Source organism: Sciurus vulgaris, assembly GCF_902686455.1.
Source record: "Sciurus vulgaris genome assembly, chromosome: 1".
In the NCBI taxonomy this organism is placed as follows: domain Eukaryota; kingdom Metazoa; phylum Chordata; class Mammalia; order Rodentia; family Sciuridae; genus Sciurus; species Sciurus vulgaris.
The window spans coordinates 53,312,416-53,334,768 of record NC_136461.1 but is presented as its reverse complement, the minus strand read 5'-3'; the positions used below and the strand labels follow the sequence as shown (position 1 = coordinate 53,334,768).

Genomic DNA, 22,353 nt, shown 5'->3' with positions numbered 1-22,353 from the left:
TAAAGCAATATATTTTATTTTAAAAGATGTGAAACAATGATAAAAATACCCATGAGTCCATTATCCTTTTTATATCAAATGTCTTTTTAGTATGAATTTTTACGTGGTGATTTTTGTATGATTCTTTTCAATCAAAATTGCATTGTGAACAGTTTAAACAATAAATAAATTTGTGTGTGGACGAGTTTTCATACCATAGGCATGTACCTAGGGCGGAACTCTTGGGTCTATGGTAACACTGACATTTTGAGGAGCTGCTGGACCACGAAGCCTTTTACGTTGCCCCCAGCAACGTGGCAGGCTTCAGATTACTCCACATCCTTGTGTACACTTGTCATGGTTAATTTTTCTTTGTTCTCTTTTTCTTTCTGCTCCTCAGTCTGGAGGATCTCTGTTGACCTACATTCTAAGTTTGTTGTTTCTTCTACCTGTTCAAATTCTCAACTTAAAAATTCCTGTTTGAGTCTTTTTTTTTTTTTTTTTTTATTGTAAACAAATGGGATACATGTTGTTTCTCTGTTTGTACATGGCGTAAAGGCATACCATTTGTGTAATCATAAATTTACATAGAGCAATGTTGTTTGATTCATTGTTATTTTTTCCCTTCCCCCCACCCCTCCCACCCCTCTTTACCCTCTATACAGTAGTTCCTTCCTCCATACTTGCCCCCCTCCCTAACCCTAACTCTAACCCTTCCCTCCCCCCCATTATGTGTCAACCTCCACTTATTAGCGATATCATTCGTCCTTTGGCTTTTTGAGATTGGCTTATCTCACTTAGCATGATATTCTCCAATTTCATCCATTTGCCTGCAAATGTCATAATTTTATCATTCTTTATGGCTGAGTAATATTCCATAGTATATATATACACCACAGTTTCTTTATCCACTCATCAATTGAAGGGCATCTAGGTTGGTTCCACAGTCTGGCTATTGTGAATTGAGCAGCTATGAACATTGATGTGGCTGTATTTCTGTAGTATGCAGATTTTAAGTCCTTTGGGTATAGGCCAAGGAGTGGGATAGCTGGGTCAAATGGTGGTTCCATTCCAAGTTTTCTAAGGAATCTCCACACTGCTTTCCAGAGTGGCTGCACTAATTTGCAGCCCCACCAGCAGTGTATGAGTGTACCTTTCTCCCCACATCCTTGCCAACACCTGTTGTTGCTCGTATTCTTGATAATCGCCATTCTAATTGGGGTGAGATGGAATCTTAGGGTGGTTTTGATTTGCATTTCTCTTATTACTAGAGATGTTGAACATTTTTCCATATGTTTGTTGATTGCTTGTAGATCTTCTTCTGTGAAGTATCTATTCATTTCCTTAGCCCATTTGTTGACTGGACTGTTTGAATTCTTGGAGTAGAGTTTTTTGAGTTCTTTATAGATTCTGGAGATTAGTGCTCTATCTGAGGTATGATTGGCAAAGATATTCTCCCACTCTGTAGGCTCTTTCTTCGCATTGCTGATAGTTTCCTTTGCTGAGAGAAAGCTTTTTAGTTTGAATCTATCCCAGTGGTTGATTCTAGCTTTTATTTCTTGTGCTATGGGAGTCCTGTTAAGGAAGTCTGGTCCTAGACCAACAAGGTGAAGATTTGGACCTACTTTTCTTCTATAATCTGCAGGGTCTCTGGTCTGATTCCGAGGTCCTTAATCCATTTTGAGTTTAGTTTCGTGCATGGTGAGAGATATGGGTTTAGTTTCATTCTGTTGCATATGGATTTCCAATTCTCCCAGCACCATTTGTTGAAGAGGCTATCTTTTCTCCATTGCATATTTTTGGCCCCTTTGTCTAGTATGAGAAAATTGTATTTATTTGGGTTTGTGTCCGTGTCCTCTATTCTGTACCATTGATCTACCTGTCTATTTTGGTACCAATACCATGCCGTTTTTGTTACTATTGCTTTGTAGTAGAGTTGAAGATCTGGTATTGCAATACCCCCTGTTTCACTCTTCCTGCTAAGGATTGCTTTAGCTATTCTGGGTTTCTTATTCTTCCAGATGAATTTCATAATTGCCTGCTCTATTTCTGTAAGGTACGTCATTGGGATTTTAATTGGAATTGCATTGAATTTGTATAGCACTTTAGGTAGTATGGCCATTTTGACAATATTAATTCTTCCTATCCAAGAACATGGAAGATCTTTCCATCTTCTAAGGTGTTCTTTAATTTCTTTCTTTAGTGTTGTATAGTTCTCATTGTAGAGGTCTTTCACCTCTTTTGTGAGATTGATTCCCAAGTATTTTATTTTTTTCGAGGCTATTGTGAATGGGGTAGTTTTCCTAATTTCTCTTTCTGAAGATTCATCACTTATGTATAAAAATGCGTTGGATTTATGGGCATTGATCTTGTAACCTGCTACTTTACTGAAATCACTTATGAGTTCTAAGAGTTTTCTGGTGGAATTTCCAGGTTCCTCTAAATATATAATCATGTCATCAGTGAACAGGGATAGTTTGAGTTCTTCTTTTCCAATTCGTATCCCTTTAATTTCTTTGGTTTGTCTAATTGCTCTGGCCAGAGTCTCAAGAACGATGTTGAATAGAAGTGGTGAAAGAGGGCATCCCTGCCTTGTTCCAGTTTTTAGGGGGAATGCTTTCAGTTTTTCACCATTTAGAATGATATTAGCCATGGGCTTAGCATAAATGGCCTTTACAATGTTAAGGAATGTTCCCACTATCCCTATTTTTTCTAGTGTTTGAGCATGAAGGGGTGCTGTATTTTATCAAATGCTTTTTCTGCATCTATTGAAATAATCATGTGATTCTTGACTTTAAGTCTATTAATATGGTGAATTACGTTTATTGATTTCCTGATGTTGAACCAACCTTGCATCCCTGGGATGAAACCCACTTGATCATGGTGCACTATCTTTTTAATATGTTTTTGTATGCGATTTGCTAAAATTTTGTTGAGAATTTTTGCGTCGATGTTCATTAAGGATATTGGTCTGAAATTTTCTTTCCTTGATGAGTCTCTGTCTGGTTTAGGTATCAGTGTGATATTGGCTTCATAGAATGAGTTTGGGAGGGTTCCCTCCTCTTCTATTTTATGGAATACTTTGAGAAGTATTGGAATGAGCTCTTCCTTAAAGGTTTTGTAGAACTCGGCTGAGAACCCATCTGGTCCCGGACTTTTCTTTGTTGGTAGGCTTTTGATGACTTCTTCTATTTCAGTACTTGAAATTGGTCTATTTAAATTGTTTATGTCCTCCTCATTCAGTTTAGGCAATTCATATGTCTCTAGAAACCTGTTGATGTCTTCGAAATTTTCTATTTTGTTGGAGTATAGATTTTCAAAATAGCTTCTAATTATGTTTTGTATTTCCATCCTGTCTGTTGTGATATTTCCTTGTTCATTCCGAATTTTAGTGATTTGGGTTTTCTCTCGTCTTCTCTTTGTTAGTGTGGCTAAAGGTTTATCAATTTTGTTTATTTTTTCGAAGAACCAACTATTTATTTTGTCAATTTTTTGTATTGTTTCTTTTGTTTCAATTTCATTGATTTCAGCTCTGAGTTTAACTATTTCCTGTCTTCTACTACTTTTGGTGCTGTTCTGTTCTTCTTTTTCTAAGGCTTTGAGCTGTAGTGTTAGGTTGTTTATTTGTTGAGTTTTACTTCTTTTATTAAATGCGCTCCATGAAATAAATTTCCCTCTAAGTACTGCTTTCATAGTGTCCCAGAGATTTTGATATGATGTTTCTTTGTTCTCATTTACCTCTAAGAATTTTTTAATTTCCTTCCTAATATCTTCTGTTATCCATTCATCATATAATAGCATATTGTTTAATCTCCAGATGTTGGAATAGTTTCTGTGTTTTACTCTTTCATTTATTTCTAACTTCAATCCATTATGATCTGATAGAATACATGCTAGTGTCTCTATCTTCTTGTATTTGCTAACATTAGCTTTGTGGCATAATATATGGTCTATTTTAGAGAAGGATCCATGTGCTGCTGAGAAGAAAGTGTATTCACTCTTGGTTGGATGGAATATTCTATAAATGTCCGTTAAGTCTAAATTATTGATTGTGTTGTTGAGATCTATGGTTTCTTTGCTCAATTTTTGTCTGGAAGATCTGTCCAGTGGTGAGAGCGGCGTGTTAAAATCACCTAGTATTATTGTGTTGTGGTCTATTTGGTTTCTGAAATTGAGAAGGATTTGTTTGACATACATAGATGAGCCACTGTTTGGGGCATAGATGTTTATGATTGTTATATCTTGCTGATTTATGCTTCCCTTAAGCAGTATGAAATGACCTTCTTTATCCCTTCTGACTAACTTTGGCTTGAAGTCCACATTATCGGAAATGAGGATGGATACTCCAGCTTTTTTGCTGAGTCCATGTGCATGGTATGTTTTTCCCCATCCTTTCACCTTTAATCTATGGGTATCTTTTTCTATGAGGTGAGTCTCTTGCAGGCAACATATTGTTGGATCTTTCTTTTTAATCCAGTCTGCCAGTCTATGTCTTTTGATTGATGAATTCAGGCCATTAACATTCAGGGTTATTATAGAGAAATGATTTGGTTTCCCGGTCATTTGGTTCATTTTTAAAATTTTGTTTATTTATTTGTTTGACACAACTTGTTTCCTCCTTTATTTGACAATTCCTTTAGGATAATTCCTCCCTTTGCTGATTTGCTTCTTTGTTTTTCATCTCTTCCTCATGGAATATTTTGTTGAGAATGTTCTGTAATGCTGGCTTTCTTTTTGTAAATTCTTTTAGCTTTTGTTTATCATGGAAGGATTTTATTTCATCGTCAAATTTGAAGGTAAGTTTTGCTGGGTATAAGATTCTTGGTTGGCATCCATTTTCTTTCAGGGCTTGAAAAATGTTGTTCCAGGACCTTCTAGCTTTTAGGGTCTGGATTGAAAAATTTGCTGATATGCGTATTGGTTTCCCCCTGAATGTAATTTGGTTCTTTTCTCTCACAGCCTTTAAAATTCTGTCTTTATTTTGTATGTTAGGTATTTTCATTATAATGTGCCTTGGTGTGGGTCTGTTGTAATTTTGTGTATTTGGAGTCCTGTAAGCCTCTTGAACTTGATTTTCCATTTCATTCTTCAGATTTGGGAAATTTTCTGATATTATTTCATTGAATAGGTTGTTCATTCCTTTGGCTTGTTTCTCTAGGCCTTCCTCAATCCCAATAATTCTTAAATTTGGCCTTTTCATGATATCCCATAGTTCTTGTAGATTCTGTTCATGATTTCTTACCATCTTCTCTGTTTGTTCAGCTTTGTTTTCAAGGTTAAATATTTTGTCTTCAATGTCTGAGGTTCTGTCTTCCAGGTGTTCTATCGTATTGGATATGCTTTCTATGGAGTTCTTAATTTGGTTTATTGTTTCCTTCATGTCAAGGATTTCTGTTTGGTTTTTTTTCAATATCTCTAACTCTTTATTGAAATGATCTTTTGCTTCCTGTATTTGCTCTTTTAACTGTCGATTGGTGCGATCAATCAATGCTTGCATTTGCTCTTTCATCTCATCATTCAATGCTTGCATTTGCTCTTTCATCTCCTCGTTTGCTTCTCTGATCATTTTAATTATGTACATTCTGAACTCCTTTTCTGTCATTTCTTCTGCCATGCTGTCATTGGGTTTATTGATGTAACATCTAGATTTGTTTGCAGCATTTTCTTTCCTTGTTTTCTCATGTTGTTCAGATATCAGTGGACCGCTGAGATATTGCAGATTTCCTCTGTTGATTTACAATGACCCTGAAGATTTCTATATATATCCCCTCTTAGCCTTCAGTAGGCTGAAGTCTTGGAGGAGGTTGATAATGCGGTGCTCCACAAGGAAGCTGCCTCTCTAGGAGTGGTGGCCTTCAGGTGGGGTATATTCCCTGCTAGTGGGCAGAGGTGCCTCCACTTGTTGACCAATGGTCATCCAAAGGGGACCTAGGCTGTGGGCTGAGGCAAGGCCTGTTTGGGCCTGTGTCTCTGGTTTTACCGTCCTTGTGGGGAAACCTCACCAGGCAGGGAAGACTCACCCAGTGGGGAGGTCTCGCTGGTCAGTTTCCTCCTAGAGGTTCCCCTCAATTTACAGCTACTGCCTGGGCTGGGCTGCCTTCCTCTGCAAAGTTTCCAGGGGCCCGGCCCTACCTCCTGGGCCTGGGAGCCTCACCCTTCGCAGATGAATCTCCTTAGGCTGCCCCTCCTCAGAGAATTTGCCCATAGGCCTGGAACCTTCGCTCCGCCCTAAGCCTGTCTCTGTGCGGCTCTTCCACCCAGAAGCCTCCTAGATCCTGGCACCCTGTTCTGCACCTAATCGCCTGGCTGCGTGGCCCCTCCTCTGAGCAGCCACCTGTGGCCCCGAACAATCGCTCTGAGTCCCAGAGACCCGCCACAGGCCTCTTCCTCCAGACAGCCGCCCAGTATGCCGGTGCGGTCACTAGGAGTCCAAGAAACTCACTTCATGCCTCCTCCTCCCACCAACCACCTGTAGCCCGGGGCAATCAATCACTCCGAGTCGAAGTGACCCTCCCCATTCCTCCTCCTTCTCCAGATAACCCCCCGGGTGTTCAGGAGCAGTCCCTCTGAGTGGCTCTGAATCCACGTGACCCGCTGCACGGGTCCTCTGGGCACCGCCCGGAGCTCTGGTGCGGCCCCTCAAGACCAAGCGTCCCACCACGCTTCTCCTCCAGGCAGCCCCCCTGTGTTCAGGAGCTGTCACTTTAAGACCAAACAACTCACCACTCGCCTTCTCCTCTGAGCAGCCGCCTGGAGCGCTAATGCAGTCACTGCGAGTCCAAAGGACCCGCCGCGCTCCTTCTCCTCCTTCTCCTACTCCTCCGGGCAGGCCCCGGGGTTCAGAAGTGGTCAGAGTCCAAACAGCTCTCCACGCAGCCCCTTCTCTGGCAACCGCCTGTAGTTCCCGTGTAGTCACCCGAATCCAAGCGGCCGCTCCTCTTCCTCCTTGTCCTTAGGGCAGGCCCCGGTGTTCAGAAGCGTCGTTCTGATTCCAAACAGCTCGCCGCGCGGCTTCTCCTCTGGCAACCGCCTGCAGCTCTGGTGCAGTCTCTCCGAATCCAAGTGGCCACGCTCCTCTCCTCCTCCTCAGGGCAGGCCCCGGTGTCCTGAGTCCACACAGTTCTCCCCGCCACTCCTCCCCCGGGCAGCCGCCGGAGCCCCAGTGGCTGCTCCGAGTCCCAGCGCTGTGCCCAGCGGCCTCCTCTACGGCGCTCCCAGCTGTCCGAGTTCACTGCTCCAGCGGGGGGGAGGGGCGTCTCGCCGGCAGTTCTACTTCACAAAGTTTCCTGTGTTCCGGGACCCCCGTCCCATCCGGGATGCCCCCCCAGGGGGTGAGAGTCACCCGGCTACTTTGAGTTGGTCCCAAGCGTCTCAATATCTCCTCTCTTGAATCCTGAGTTCTGGAGCAACACGTAATGTAGCCACCCTCTAGGCCGCCATCTTCCCTTCCCTTAAATGGGTATTTTTAATAATAAGACCATTTAAATTTGAAGAACTTCATCCATTCTGGTGATTTTAGCAGCTAGTATTACATTCCTTCAAAATTTCAAAGTGCTTGGGATCTTTCCAAGATGAATGGTCTTTCTTCCTTGTCTCTCATTCCTTAACTTATATTCTTACTGAGGGGCGCACACGCTCCTGCGGTGACCAGCATCGCCGCCGGTCCCGTTCCCTTCCTGGTGTTCGCGGCCGTCGCCGCCGAGCAACTGACACTGACTAACAACAACTAACTAACTACTCGCCGCCGCCGAGTCCACCGCGCGCTCCTGGCCGCTTGCCGCCCGCCCAGCCCACCAGCCTGCCCGCTCCTCCCAACCCCGCGCGCCACCCCTCCGCGCGCGTCCTCCTGAGTCTTTTTTATAATTACCTCCTCCCTACTGATCTTCTCTATTTGGTGAGACATGCTTCTTATACTTTGAGATCCTTATGGGTGGTTTCCCTTCATTCTTTGAATATGAGCTTAAAATCTTTGTCTAGTAATGCTTCCTTACAAGCATTTTCTATTACTTGCTTTTCCTGACCACCGCCACGTGTATGGGACAGATTTCCTTATCTCTTTGCATCTCTTTTCATTTTGTTGTTGCTGTTGTTGTTATTGCTGCTGTTGTTGAAAACTGTTGGTCATTTAAAATAATACCATGTAGGAACTTTGAAAGTCAGATTCTATCCCCTTTTTAGGATTTATCCTTGCTCAGTGACTTCTGTGAAATAATTATGTGAAGTCTGTATTGTTTGTAGTGTCTTCAGAATTTTTCATGCACACAATCATGTCATATGCAAAGGAAGATTTTATTCTTCCTTTCCATTTTTATCCTTTTTGAAAAACTTATGGCACAAAAACCTTCAGTAAAATTTAGAATAGAAGACGCTAAGTACATATTCTTGCCTTGTTGACAATCTGCTATAATTGGACATGAAGTCCATTTTCATTTTACGTAAGTATTGTCATTCAATACAATGTTTAACACTTGGTGATTTGTTTTTTTATTCATCCAAATTGGTTTTGTTCCTTTACTTTTTTTTCATTTAATCAAAATCAAATGCTTTTAAAATTAAAAAAAAAAATCCAATGTCATTGAACTACTGACATTTCAGCTATGCTTCGTGTAATTTGTAATGGCTACCCTATGGATTGCAACTTTATTCCATAACTTATCACAGTCTACTTAGTTACTGTTGTTCTACATCATATAAAATGTGAGAACTTCACAACCTAAATTTCATTTACCTCACATCTGAGTTTCCACATAGATTTTGAGGCTCCTACCCATGCTTTTTCTCTTATGATTTCTTTTTAAAAGTTTTATTTGTTCCTTTTAGATATACATGAAAGTGGAGTATATTTTAACATATTGTACATACATGGAGTATAATTTGTTCTAAGTAGGGTCCCATTCTTGTGGTTGAACATGATGTGGAGTTATACTGATTGTGTATTCATATATGAACACAGGAAGTTATGTCTGATTCATTTTACCATCTTCCCTATTTCCCTCCCCACTCCCTTCCCTTCATTACTCCCCCTTTGCATAATCCAATAAACTTCTATTCTTCCCTGCCCACATACTGTGTGTTAGCATCGTTATATCAGACAGATTATTTGGCTTTTGGTTTTTGGGGATTGGCTTATCATGATAGTCTCTAGTTCCATCCGCTCACCTGCAAATCCATAATTTCATTCTTTATGGCTAATATTCCATTGTATATATGTACCACATTTTCTTTATCCATTCATCTGTTGAAGGTTGGTTCCATAGTTTAGCTATTGAGTTGAGCTGCTATAAACATTGATGTGACTGCATTACTATAGTATGTTGATTTAAAGTCCTTTGGGAATGTACTGAGGAGCAGGATAACTGAGTCAAATGGTGGTTCCATTCCAAGTTTTCTTTCTTTTTTAAAATTTATTTATTTATTTATTTTATTTATTTATTTATTTATTTTATTGTAAACAAATGGGGTACAACTTGTTTCTCTATACATGAAGTAGAGGCATAACCATTCCAAGTTTTCTGAAGAATCCCCACACTGCTTTCCAGAATGACTGCACCACTTTGCAGTGCCACCAGCAATGTTTGAGTGTACCTTTTATTCCACAGTCTCTGTTTTTTCTCTTGACTATCCTTGTTACTACTGTCCAATATACTGTGACTACACATATTGTAAACCCCATAATGCAAACTTGTAAATTTTACTTTTAACTAAATCAAGAGAACACAGTCTTTTATTTACCAGTTCTCTGAACAGTGACTGTATAGATGGTGAAGGCAAATATGGATAGAAGTCAAATATCCTATAGCATACAGAACAGCTCTCCATAAGAGAGAGTTACCTAGTCCCAAATGTCAATACTGTCAGGGCTGAGAAACTTGTGAAGATAACATGCATTGTTGTTTTTTAAAAATTTTTTACATGCATTGTTTTAATCAATTACTTTCAAGATTATCTCTTTATAGCTGTGTTTTTCAGTTCATTAACTATAATGCGCCTAGGTAAAATTCTACTTTTCCTGCTTTGCATGAAGGGCCTCTGTGTCTATTAAATCTATGTTTTTTGAAGCAAATTTGGAGAGTCTTTATTACTTTTTCAGATATTTTTTGCTCCATTTATCTTTCTCTTCTCTCCAGACTCTACTTACATGTATTTTAGATATTTATCTCAGGTCCCTGAGAATGTATTTATTGGTTTTCAATCTCTTTTCTCTTTGTTCTTCTAATTGAATAATTTATTTTTATCTGTTTTTATGTTTATTGAATCATTTTTCCTGCTTTCTCTAGTATTCTGTAATGCCCAACCATTATATTTTTTAACATGAGAAATAATACTTTTCAACTCTAGAATTATTCAGTTTTTTTTAAATGTATGCTCTGGGGCTAAGATTCCCTACCAGTTCATTTAATCCTTCTTTTCCTTTAAGTTGTTAGCATATTTATAATAGCTGCTTTAAAGTCATTGTCTATTAACACCAACTTCTGGATCATCTTCGGGTCAGTTTCTAGAAATTGCTTTTTCTCTTAACTATGGATCGCACCTTCTTGCTTCTTCAACTATCTAGTAATTTTTGTTTAATGAATCTTGTGAATGAAGTACAGAGACCACAGATTCTATTATATTCCTCCAACGAGTGTTTTTCTTCTAGTTGTAGAAGGAATTAAATTTGTAGGACTCAAATTCAAAACTTCGTCTTTACCTGTGGTGGAGTTGACTCTCTCCTCCACTTGTTCCAGCCTTCCTCTGCTCTTCTCCACCAGGCCCCGGAGTGTCCCTCATGCTGTGTCCACGTGGATTTTGAGACTCCTACCCATGCAACTTCCTCTTTTCCAGACTTCCCCTCTTATTTCACAGCCTCACTAACAGTCCCAAAATCTGTCCTCTGACTCCTCAAGCGGGTAAGACTGTGCTTCCTGCACAAACTAGAGAGTGGTGTTCAGCAAAAAGCCACAGAAACAAATTCCATCCAGAAAAGTCCCCATCTTTCAGGGGTTGATTCCCTTTCAGTTTCTGTCTGATTTGGGTCATTCTCCAGTGTCTTCAATAAGAGTTTCTCTTCATATGTAGTTCAGTTTTTATAAAGGTTATCTGTAGGAGGGATGGTGTGTGATAAGCAACTTCACTAATACTGGAAATGCCAAGTATCATATTTTAAAATGTGAGAGTTTTATTTGAAACAGAAACTATTCTATTCATCCATGCTTTAACATATCCAATCTCTCTTAACTTTATGCATTAAAGCCTGTACACGTACTTTCTATGAGATACTAGTTCCATGCCTGAAGAAGTTTCTCTATATAACGATGATAATATGGACTTTTTCAGATGAACCACTTACCAAATGCATGAATTTGGAAAGCTTATTTACTCCTTTGTGTTTTTTCACTTGTTTTGTGCTGGGGATAATTTAAAACGCAGAGGCTGGTTAGAAAGTTTAAGTGCTTATACTGCCTAGCATGTGTGAGGCCCTGGGTTTGAGTCCCAAGACAGCAAAAATAAAATTAAAAATGCTTACATTGCAAAACATATGTCCAGTATGTTACTAATAAAACAAAAATTGTTAGTTCCTTTTTCTTAAAGCTTTTTCTCCATTTCAACTGTGGCAACAGAAGGAATTCCTAACACATGACCACCTTTTTCTAGTTATTTTATTCCATTAGTAACATTTAATTGAGTTTACTTTATGAGGATAAAAGAGCATGAGAGAGAGACCACATCTCGCTCTATGGAGGAAGCAGGGAGTTCCCAAGGGGACAGAGAACCCAGGACAGAGGCTCTCCTCCACAGAGTCCCTGGGTGGGCAGGCATGAGGCAGGGGGAAGCAGGGCATGTTTACCACAACTTCCTGCGTGTACACAAGTCTTTCCACAGATGTGACATGTATACAACCAACCACAGTGACTCGCTAAGCAAAACCGCTGAGATAAGTGAGACGGATTTCAAAAACAAAATAAAAGAAATGGAAAGGTCAGTGCAAAAATAGTTTTGAAGCTTAAAACATACACCTAACTAAATTTTAAAAAATGTATTGTGCTGCTTCTATTTATAAGAGTAAAGAGTACACAGGCACATAATGTCCTATCTACGTGATTATTTAAAATGTTAATAACAAAGACAGGACCACAATGAAATAAGAGACTGCTTCTGCGGCAGTGGGGCCTGACCACTTTAAGTTGATGTATGCTGCTACCCACCTACAGCATTTTCCAACCCCTGGTTTTGCATCTTGTCCAGGTATAAGAGACTTTGCCACATATTTCACAAATATTCAGCTATGCCATTTTAAAATGGAAATAGAGCTGTTTCTAGTACTCTTCATAAAAGCACTATCAGGCATTAATTGTTCTAAGTTCATCAGAGGCACAGAAGGCAAACGGGAAGTTGCTGCAGGGAAATCTAAGTGGAGGTGTTGCTCCAACCGACAGTACAGAGCTGAGAAGCTGTCTGCTCTCGAAAATAAGAAAGAATCAAAACGGCTGGTCATACAGTTTCCATGACCACGTAATCATATCGAGCTGACATGATGATGTACTTTCTCAGTTTAAGTCCCTTAGAATAGGCTGAAGAGGAAAGGGCCCATGTAAAAATGTCATCTAGGTCGTGACACAATATACCTCTTCAACCTGATATAGCATAATATTCCACATCCACAGGTTCTGTGTCCATGGATTTAATCAACTGCAGATTGAAATTATTAAAAACAAAACAAAACAAAAAAGTTCTAAGCATGTACAGACTTTTTTTTTTGTCATTATTCTCTAAACAGCACAGTATAACAACTATTTACACGGTGCTTACACAGTATAGTTATTGTAAGTAATCTAGAGATGGTTCAAGGTATGCAGGAGGCTGTGCATAGAATGTATGCAAGTACTACACTGTTTCACATGAGGGGGTTGAGCATCCGAGGGTTTCCATATTCCCAGGAGGTTCTGGAACAGATTCCCTACAGAGACTGAGGGATAACTGTATCTGGCTTAAAATTAAGTTAGTTTAGCAGTGTCTGTAAAAACGATCATCTTTCTCTATAAACAGTGATGAAGAACAGGCATTTTCTTGGATTTCTTACGTCTACACTCAAGTAAACCAGTGGAGAGCTGAGTTTTCCTGCAAAATCAGATAGTAAATATTTAACCTTGTAGACCATATAAGTGTCTGCTGTAACCACTCATCTCTTTCACTGTAGCATGGCAGCACCATAGAAAACATGTAAACGAATGCAAGTGGCCATGTTCCAATACAATTCTCTTTACAAAAACAGGTAGTGGACTGGTGCAGTGTGTGGCTGTTGTTTGACAACCACCAGTATAAACAACAAGAGGTAAATATTTAGTGCTAAGTGATACTAAACAACTTCTTAAACATATTCCTAAATTTCAGATGGTGAACAAGAAGGATAATTTTTAGATCTCTATGATAACATTAAATAAATCACAATTTCATCTTCAGGGAACTCAGGATGTAATTGAACCAATTTTTCTATATAGCATCCAAAGCTGAGAATCATTTACCTGGGCATAATCACCAAAAGGCGGCGAATAAGCAATGCACTTCTCCAACGCTTGCTGCGATTCGTTTCCCTGAGAGATTGCATCCAGAATGTTGCTTGCAATTCCAGTCTTATTTAGAGTGTTTTTACTTGCAGCAGCTAAAGGCAAAATAAATACAATTTAGGTTGTTCTATTATAAATTATAAACAGGGTGCAAAACTCATTAACTCAGCATGGTCTCTACACAACACAACTTTTAGTTTGTGGATATTTATTTATTTTCCCCAGGGAAAAGTATATAGAGTCTATGAAATTGTTTCATTCATTTGGAGCAACAGAAAATGAAAGCTTGCCCCATCAGTAAAATAACTATGAGGGAAACGTTTAAAACATACACATCTCATCTCTAAAACAAGGTACACGAAATGTAAATCAAACATCCTTGTTAAAGCAATGATTGTCATCACCAATTTTTAGACCAGATCAAAGCACACTAGGCATATTTGAAACACATGTATATTTTTTTCTGATTTAAAAAAAAATTAAAAATTAACATTCAGAAAATGTATATTTAAAATGAAATCAACCTTTCATCTCTTTTCATTCAATCCTATTCTTTCTGGATGTAACAGATGAGAGTTTATTTCCCCAGATTTACTCTATGTGTTTACATAAATAGGTGTATATGAGAATATATAGCTTTAAATAAACATGATTCATTTTATGTATATATTTGCTTTCTCCAGTTAAAATATGCTTTAGCAATGGCTTCATATGAGTGATTAAGAAGTTGCAGGTTCTGATTTATGATAAGCTGTTTATTTACCCATTCCCTTACTGATAACACGTTATATTTCAGTTTTTCACTATGGACAATCAATATTGCAGTGACTATCACTGTGTCTAGAGTACACACTGGTGACTTAAAATTTTTTTGAACAAATATATAAATATTTGATTCATATTAATTAGAGGCCTGAGAGGGTCCTTAAGAAAAGTGAGGCAGAAGAAAAGTGGATGGGCATGATCAATTCATAATGTAGAGTATATGAAAATATTATAGTAAATCCCATTAACAAATAAAAAATAAAAACATTGTATAAAGTCACAGAAATTACTTTCTAGCAACACTGTATATAATCAGTCCAATCTAGTAACTGCTTAGAATTTTTCAAGAAGAAAAATAAACACATTTGATTTGAGGTCATCACTCAATTAAATATGAAAAATTAGAACTAAAAAAAGTAAATGAGAATTTCCTTTCTGCTGATTAGAAGTCATACATATTGGGGGTATTCAAATACTCTATATTACTTAGGGGTCTATATCTCTGGTTTAGAAAAATGACTCTATATTTATTATAAATAATTCTAGTAGTGCCATATAATTCTTTGCCCCCATTATTTTAATCATAATTCAACAACAATCCAGTAGAATGATTACATTCTTAATAAAATACTATTAAAATATTTTCCTTAAATGAAGTAGTATGCAATTTACATGTCAATTTTAATTTTTTTTTCAATTTTAAAAGTGAAGTTATGATTTATGGCTTAATTTGGTCAATAGAAATTATTTGTTTTCCATTGTTAAAAATCAAAGTAAAACCCATTAGAGAAATTGTCCAACAAAGCTTCAAAATACTGTTAGTGGTTCTCACTTACATGATAAGCACACACTGGGCAACACACTTGCCAGATTCAAATATGGATTTTTACTGAGTCGAATTTCTTTTGGTGGTTCTCCCAAGAGTGAAGTCTGATTCTTAGAGGCAGCCTATTCATCAAAAACAAAAGATGGGGCACTTAATAAGAGGTATAAGAAAATAAAGATGCAGAAACACTTATTTTTCAATATGTTTAGTCTACTGTGATTAAAATTTGTAGAACCTAAACCTTGATGATATAAACTTATAAAATATTTGAGGATTTTGATTAAAATTGTTTTATCTACTATTATTTTTTAATTACCTTTTTAAAAACTTCTAGAACCACTGAATTTTAGAACTAAAGTTACCCTGTCTGACCCTGAAGCTGAAAGAATTCATCTTCATCAGGGAAAACAAATTCCATATCTCATTTCTAGAAATACAGATATCAACATTTATTATTATGATTTTTCTTTTATATCATATGGCCACAAACCAAATGGCAAAAGCAAAACTTATTTCTCTCTGGTACTAAAAATAATACCAAGCAAAATAAGTGAGTTTAATAAAACCAAACTCTACATTTAGATGACAATGCTTAGAAAGTCACATTTCCTGAAAATCTATGTCACAATATTTTCATATGACTAGTTAGATATGAGGATTCTAGCATTTCTTTAACAGAAGAAAGAGATGAAATCATGTTCTAATTCTTCAGTGTATTTCATATACACCTGACAGATTTTTTTACTTTTTAACTCTCTAATCATAAAAATTTTTAAATAAGACAATATTCAGGATTATATAATTAAAGTTAAACCTAGTAGCTCAATTTTCATGTTTAACTGGTTGTAATTTTGTTTCCTAAAGAGAATAAAGGAAGTATAATCTCCAAGAGATTAAATTCATAGAGAAAAGGAAGCCAGCAAAGAGCTCACACATTTTGTTTCTAAAATGTTCAGATTTCTGGAGTTATATCCACATCAGGGGTTCTCAACTCTGACTCTAAATGAGATGTTATAAAGTTAAAAAAAAAAATACAAAATGTCCCTACAAAGATAGGCCTAGAACCACGTCTTTTGTGTGTGTGTGTGTGTGTGTGTGTGTGTTGCCAGAGGTTGAACTCGGGGCCTTCTGCTTGCAAGGCAAGCACTCTACCAACTGAGCTACATCCCCAGCCTGAACCACATGTCTTTAATGATGAATTCTATTAGACATTTTAAAAGAAAATTTAACATCACTTTTCTCAAATTCTTTCACAAAAATGAAGAAGGAACACTTCCTAAATCATTCCAGGAGACCAGGATTTGTTCTAGTATCAAAATCAGACAAAGATAACACCTGAAAACTATAGACCAATATCTCTTATGAATATTAAAGCAAAAATCTTCAACACATTTCTAGCAAACTGAACTCAGCAGCACATTAAAAGCATCATACCCCATTACCAACTGGGTAATAAACTGGGATTTATTCCTAGAATGCAAGGATAGTTCAACATGTGTAGGTTTATCTATGTGATATACCACATTAACAGAACAAAGCAAGGAAAACCACACACCATCATCTCAATGTAGAAAAAGCATTAGGCAGAATTAAACATCTGTTCATGATAAAAATACTCAACAAGGGCTGGGGATATAGCTCAGTTGGTAAAATGCTTGCCTCACATGCACAAGGCCCTGGGTTCAATCCCTAGTACCAAAAACAACAAAAAACCCTCAACAAAACAACAATAGAACATAATAAAGTTTAATCATCATGTTCAATGATTAAAGATCAGGAGCAAGTTAAGGATGCCAACTTTTGTCTCTTCTAGTACATAGTATTGGAAGTTCTAGCTAGATCAGTTTGGCAGGAAAAGAAATTAAGAAGCATTCAAATTGCAGAATAAAAAATCAAGTTGTCAAGCAGTATGGAGAATCCTCAGAAAAACTGGAATGGAGCCACCATTTGATCCAGCTATCATACTCCTCGGTTTTTACCCAAAAGAACTTAAAATCAGCATACTACAGTGACACAGCCACATCAATGTTTACAGCAGTTCAATTCATAATAGCTAAACTATGGAACCAACTTAGATGCTCTTCAACAGATGAATGGGTAAAGAAAATGTGGTACATATACACAATGGAATGTTACTCAGTCTTAAAGAAGAGTGGAATTGTGGCATTTACAGGTAAATGGATGGAACTAGAGAATATCATGCTAAGTGAAGTAAGTCAAACCCAAAAAAAACAAAGGCCAAATATTTTCTCTGATAAGCAGATGCTGATCCATAGTGGGAGGTGGGGTAGGGAAGAAAGAAGGAACTTTGGATTGTGCAGAAAGAAGTGAAGAGAGGCATGGGGCAGAGGGGATGGGAAGGACAGTAGAATAAGACAGACATTATTACCCTATTTACATGTATGATTACATGACTGGTGTGACTCTGCACCATGTTCAGTCAGAGGAATGAGAAGTTGTGCTCCATTTGTGTACAATGTGTCAAAATGTATTCTGTCATGTACACCTAATTAGAACAAATTTAAAAATAAAAAAAAAAGTTAAGTTGTTTGTAGAAGACATGATTGTATAAATAGAAAACCCTAAAGACCAACACACACAGTTAGAATAAACTAATTTAGCAAAATTGCAGGATTAAAAACAATCAATACACAAAAAAATTATGTTTGTATATACAAATGATGAACAATCTGAAAAGAACATTAATAAAATAATTTCTTTCATAAAAGCATCAAAAATAATACTTAGGAATTAACTATGGAGGTACAACTCTCATATTAAACCTATAATACACTGTTGAAATTAAAGAAGATATAAATAAATAGAAAGATATCCATATAAATAATGTCATTATTTAACTGGGTAAGCATTAATGATTCTCCTAAGCTCTTCCAAACTACAAAACTCCAAGCTTATATTAGCTTATATTTAATTAATTTATTTTTGGGAGGAGTACTGGGATTGAACTCAGGGACACTCAATCACTGAGCCATATCCCCAGCCCTATTTTGTATTTAATTTAGAGACAGGGTCTCAATGAGTTGCTTAGCACCTTGCTTTTGCTGAGGCTGGCTTTGAACTCATGATCTTCCTGCCTCGGCCTCCCAAGCTGTTGGGATTACGGGTGTGCACCACGCCTGGCTCATATTTAATTTTTACAATACTAAGTATTTTTAAAGCCATCCTTTAGCACATACTTTTCAAAACAGCAAATAGTCATAAAAATAAAGAATTCATATTGACATTGTTTTACAATAACATCATTAAAAAACTCATTTTACAAAATTCAGGATTATTTTACTTATAGGCAAACTGGCAAATAATTAAGCACAGTACCAAATGTCAGCAGGCATAATTTATCAAAAATGGGATTTTTGTTGTTTCTTTATTTACAATAAAAAGGTACTTCCTCATAGCGTTTTGAATAAGGCCATCAGTTTTGCTCTGCAGCCTTTTCTAACAGAGAGCTTATTTGGAGAGGGAGATGGACTGTGTCGGTGAGTCGTTTTCTTATGGCATTGGACTTCAGAAATGATCCCCAGGCTGTGTAAGGCTTGGACCACGGACTAGGAAAAATGCCTAAAATCTGGCATTTCAAAATACCCAAAAAAGACTTCATTGGAGGCTGGCATTTGAGTTGAGGAAGGTGCCTTCAAGGCAATGGAAACAGCACCAGAAGAAGGTTCAGAAAGCAGGAGATGGTGTCCAGCTGGAGCCCAGAGAATGTGGATGTGTGGAATTAAGAGTGTGGGAAAGACAGTAGAATGAGTCAGACATGACTTTCCTATGTTCATATATGAGCACACAGCCATTGTAGCTCCACATCACAAACTACCATAAAAATGGGAAGTTATGCTCCATGTATGTATAATATATCAAAATACATTTTACTGCCATGTATAACTAAAAATAACAAATTTAAAAAGGAATGTGGGACTGCTGAGGACAAATGTAGATTTCATTAAGAAACACCTCGAAGGACAGAGTGTCAGAGTCTCATCTATAAATGCATGAAAATGTTTTTTCACTCACTGCTATTCAAATAAATTTTTTTTTTTTTCTAAAAAAGGTACTTCCAAAAGAGCACCATGCTTTCTTCAGTTTTGAGGCATAAATGTAAGCTACTGAAAATCATTTCACTGACAAGGCAATTTATCTAGGTTGTAATTCATACTTAAATAATTTAGGTATATTATTAACTTCCTTTCAAGTTTGAAAATGAATGCTTCATCCAATTTTGTGAATTTATCACCTGTAAAATAACCATGAATTAGAACACCCCAGTATCACAAACACTGCATTGCAGACAATGTGAGGGAACACGCCTGTGTTCTGGCACTGAGCTCACCTCCGGGCCTTTTGGCTGGCTCTGCTGCTGCTTATGGTGTCCCGTCAGTAAGCCTCCAGCAGCAAGGTTTGGAAAGCTCTGAAGGTAAGGCTGTGTCCCTGAGAAATTTCCTTCTGCTATTGCCACCGCGGCGGTCTGTTTCTCCTGAGTATTACCCAACCCTGGCCCGGCTTGTCCAACAGCATGCTGATTTGGGAAGAATGGTAACATGCCCATTCCAGCTGCTATAGTTGTTTGAGTTGGAATCAGATTAGATGCTGCAGCGAATGCAAATGCAAAAAGGCTTCATTAGACCAGATTTATTTACAACAGTCCTTGTGATTTTATTCCTTTTTTTGGTCAAAAAATGAGGAAATCTTTTTTATGCCTATCAAAGAATGTTAAGTTCAAAAGGTGAGGTTGGAGGCTGCAAGGCTCCTTTATGAAAAAAACAAAAACATACAACCGCAATAATGTGAGCTGGGTACAGTGGTGCACGCCAATAGTCCCAGCTACTGGTGAGGTTGAGGTTGGAGGGTCACTGGAGTTCAGAAGTTCAAGACTAGCCTGGGCAACATAGCAAGATACCATCCCATCTCAAAATAATAATAAATAATAATGATAATAATAATAATAATAACAATAACAACAATGCTTTTCTTATTTTTAACAACTTCTAAGCTAATCTCAATAATATTTTAATTCTATTTTAGAAGTTAATGTGCTTTTTGGCATTTAAGTTATATCAGTACTTTTTTTTTTTTTTTGGCATTGGGCATTTAACCCAAGGACACATTACCACTGAACCATATCCCCAGCCCTTTTTATTTTTGAGACAGGGTCTCACTAAGTTGCTCAGGGCCCCTGCTTAGTTGCTGAGGCTGGCCTCTAATTTGTGATCTTCTTGCGTCAGCCTCCTAAATCATGGGAATGACAGGTGGGTGCCACCATGGCCAGCTTATCGGTACTTTTTTTAAAAAAAAGTTCAGTCACTACAATTTGTCTGCTTCCATATTTGAAGAGAACAGAAGTCTCGAGTTGAAAATCTCTTGGATATTTTTAGAGTGAACCCCATAAGAAGTCTAGTCAGCTAGCTTGCGGCCACTAATAAGAGCCAATTGCGTATCTCTCTTCAGCTGAGTTCATCATCTTCACATTCATAATCTATAGTTGGTCATGGCTGGAGAGGTCACAAACAGAAATCTACAAATGATTCAAACCAAGACTTCCTTTTTAAACCTAGTGACTTTGTTGTTGTTGTTGTTGTTGTTGCTGTTAAACATCATCATACCACTGATTGGTTGTTGTTTTTTTTTAAATTATTTTTTATTCTTAGGTGTAGATGGACACAATTCCTTTATTTATTTTGTTTATTTATGTGGTGCTGAGGATGCATGTGAGGCAAGTGCTCTACCACTGAGCCACAACCCCAGCCCCTGGTTGGTTTATTTTACTAAATGTTTACAGATGAATACTTTGAGTTTGTTTTTTGGTTTGTTTGTTTGTTTGGCCTTTTTTGGTCAGTACTGTGGTTCTTCTAGCTTTTAGTAATATATATATTTGGATACTGAATTTTCTATGTTCGTAGAGCAGCACCTGTTACAGCCAATGGCTTCTTATTTAACCTAATATGCAGTAAACATTTGCATAAGCTTTCAGTCAAAGAAAATTTAAGTTTTTAGAAGGACAGACACTGTCTTACAAAAAGAAAATTTCTTCACTGACTTAATTTTTGCCTGGTCATTTGCAATCATCAGAATTGACTGAATAATTTGGTTCTTTGACTAGTGGGTTTTATGTTCAAAAGGCTAAGCATGCTATCTGTACTTAATTAACTTTTAAATTACTAGCAGCCCTTTGTTTTTAGTCACATATTCATGCCTAACTAAGTTTTCAATTAAGCTTCAAACTGAAAGTACCTTCCAAATCACATTCAAACAAAAAAAAATCTTGGTCTAACACCAGGCTTATTACTTTTCTTTAAAAAAAAAAGGTAAAACAAATAAACTTTACATTTATAAATACTAGACATTCCTTTTATAAAGACTAAGGGTTTCTTATCCAGGCAACAATTAAATGGATACATGTATAATGTGCTGTCCGCCCAGGGGGCAGCATGTCAGTCTCAAATGGATCTATGTCTTCCCCTCATACTGCTGTGAACCAGCATAAAATATTAAAGCAAATCCTACAGGGACCGTCTTATCTTGGCATGGAAGCAAGTACATCAATAACTCATCAATATTAAAAATTTAAAAAAAGCCAAGGGGGTTCTTAAAATTTCAAATGACTGACTAAAACTCAAATTTCACCTTCCTGTAAATAAAAGTAGACTACAGGTAAACTATACTTCAATCTCGAGTCTGCCTATTCACTGACTTCTCAGGAAATATATGCCATTTACTTTTATGGGTTTCTCCGTGGTGTCCCATCTCCGTTTTCAAGGGAAGCGTTGCCCCTATCCCTAGTGAAGTTTGAAGTACCATAGCCGGGGGTTCTCCAAGTAAGCCAGGCTTCTACAAAAGAAGGACAGAAGTAAGACTTTTGCTCATGGCAGAAAGATATAACCTAATAAAAAGAATAGACTCATGAAATTTCACAAGGAATCTGCTTAACAGTCTGCTTCTAGAAAAGGAATGAACTGATGTTAGGGAAAAAAAAGAAAAATGCCCTACTTACATTATTAGTATGGATATTCTCAGACTTCATTAACTGTTGCTGTGTCCGGGGTACATGAGACAGATTCTGAAGGAATAAGTTAGAAGTATTACCCATAACTGAGCTCTGTGAAATGATAAAAACACTTGGTTAGTTTACTCCAGGAAAGCAACTTCTTGTATAACTCAATACATCTTCAAGTTCAGTTCTTGAGCTGATCTGAGTAAAAGCAACAGCTTCTGAATATTCTATTT

The 22,353-nt window shown here is 37.5% G+C and overlaps 1 protein-coding gene and 1 long non-coding RNA gene across 5 annotated transcripts in view; one reads left to right on the top strand and one right to left on the bottom strand.

Annotated features, from left to right (window-relative positions):
* Positions 1-22,353, bottom strand: part of RAVER2 (ribonucleoprotein, PTB binding 2) — a 92,364-nt gene that overhangs the window by 11,112 nt on the left and 58,899 nt on the right. For 2 of the 4 annotated variants that reach the window (XM_079133685.1, XM_079133686.1), the window contains exons 7-11: positions 22,121-22,186; positions 21,846-21,957; positions 19,463-19,719; positions 15,125-15,236; positions 13,482-13,618 (exon numbers count right to left, since the gene is read on the bottom strand). In XM_079133685.1, the coding sequence (XP_078989811.1) occupies positions 13,482-13,618; positions 15,125-15,236; positions 19,463-19,719; positions 21,846-21,957; positions 22,121-22,186 (684 nt within the window). Of the gene's footprint in view, positions 1-13,481; positions 13,619-15,124; positions 15,237-19,462; positions 19,720-21,845; positions 21,958-22,120; positions 22,226-22,353 lie in introns of all 4 variants that reach the window. The other 2 variants (XM_079133683.1, XM_079133684.1) reach the window with 1 other exon arrangement.
* The window catches only part of LOC306659555, a 288,601-nt gene that overhangs the window by 243,799 nt on the left and 22,449 nt on the right, over positions 1-22,353 (top strand). The window lies entirely within an intron of this gene.